Here is a 660-nt window from a genome sequence, read left to right as displayed (position 1 = left end):
CCTTCTTCGAAGCAGCTGGTGGATTCCAACTGCGTACCTTTGAGGGTGCAAAGCTGAAATGACAGGTGTGCGCACTCTGAACCATGGCACGAGCCTGGTCGAGCATGGAAGCGTGTTGAAGGAGCACAAGGCCAGAACTACTCCGGCGGGGGCGATGCAAACTACAGGCCCCAGCAGGCGAATCGCTGCGCAATGACTTGACCCAGACGCCACGCGCAGAGGTCGCGGAGCCAGTGTGTGGACTACAAGTCCCGGCATGCCGTGGGCAGTAGGCGGGCCGGCGCCGGGCGGAGGGTCCGGCGGCGCGTACGCAGTGCTCTCGGGAGGGGCGGGGCGGGGCCCTGCGGCTGTCAGCTGCAGCCCCGGGCGTCCCCTGTGGGCTGGCCGCGGCTATTGGCGGAGAGGCGGAGGGGTGGGGCCGCCGCGAGCCGCTAAGGGCACGGCCGAGCGCCCTCGGGACCAGAGCTGTCTGGAGATTCACTGCCGGGCTGTTGCGTTCCCCCTGCACCATGGCAGCTGCGCCTCTGAAAGTGTGCATCGTGGGCTCCGGGAACTGGTGAGTGGGGTAGGCGGCGCGGGCCCTCCTCCAGGAAGCCGGGTGCCGGGATCGCGCGGTGGGAAGCCGGGCTCTGTGCGCCCAGGCGGGGGCACCCGCGACCC

At 69.4% G+C, this 660-nt stretch overlaps 1 protein-coding gene across 1 annotated transcript in view; it reads left to right on the top strand.

Moving 5' to 3' along the window:
• Nucleotides 1-509: 509 nt before the first annotated feature.
• The window catches only part of GPD1L (glycerol-3-phosphate dehydrogenase 1-like), a 25,548-nt gene continuing 25,397 nt past the window's right edge, over nt 510-660 (top strand). The window contains exon 1 of the mRNA XM_006890623.1: nt 510-556. Within this exon, the coding sequence (XP_006890685.1) occupies nt 510-556 (47 nt within the window). The remainder of the gene's footprint in view (nt 557-660) is intronic.

The sequence above is a fragment of the Elephantulus edwardii genome, unplaced genomic scaffold (assembly GCF_000299155.1).
Source record: "Elephantulus edwardii isolate Elephantulus edwardi_28Jun2011 unplaced genomic scaffold, EleEdw1.0 scaffold00091, whole genome shotgun sequence".
Lineage (NCBI taxonomy): Eukaryota > Metazoa > Chordata > Mammalia > Macroscelidea > Macroscelididae > Elephantulus > Elephantulus edwardii.
This window is presented reverse-complemented; position numbering and strand designations above follow the sequence as displayed.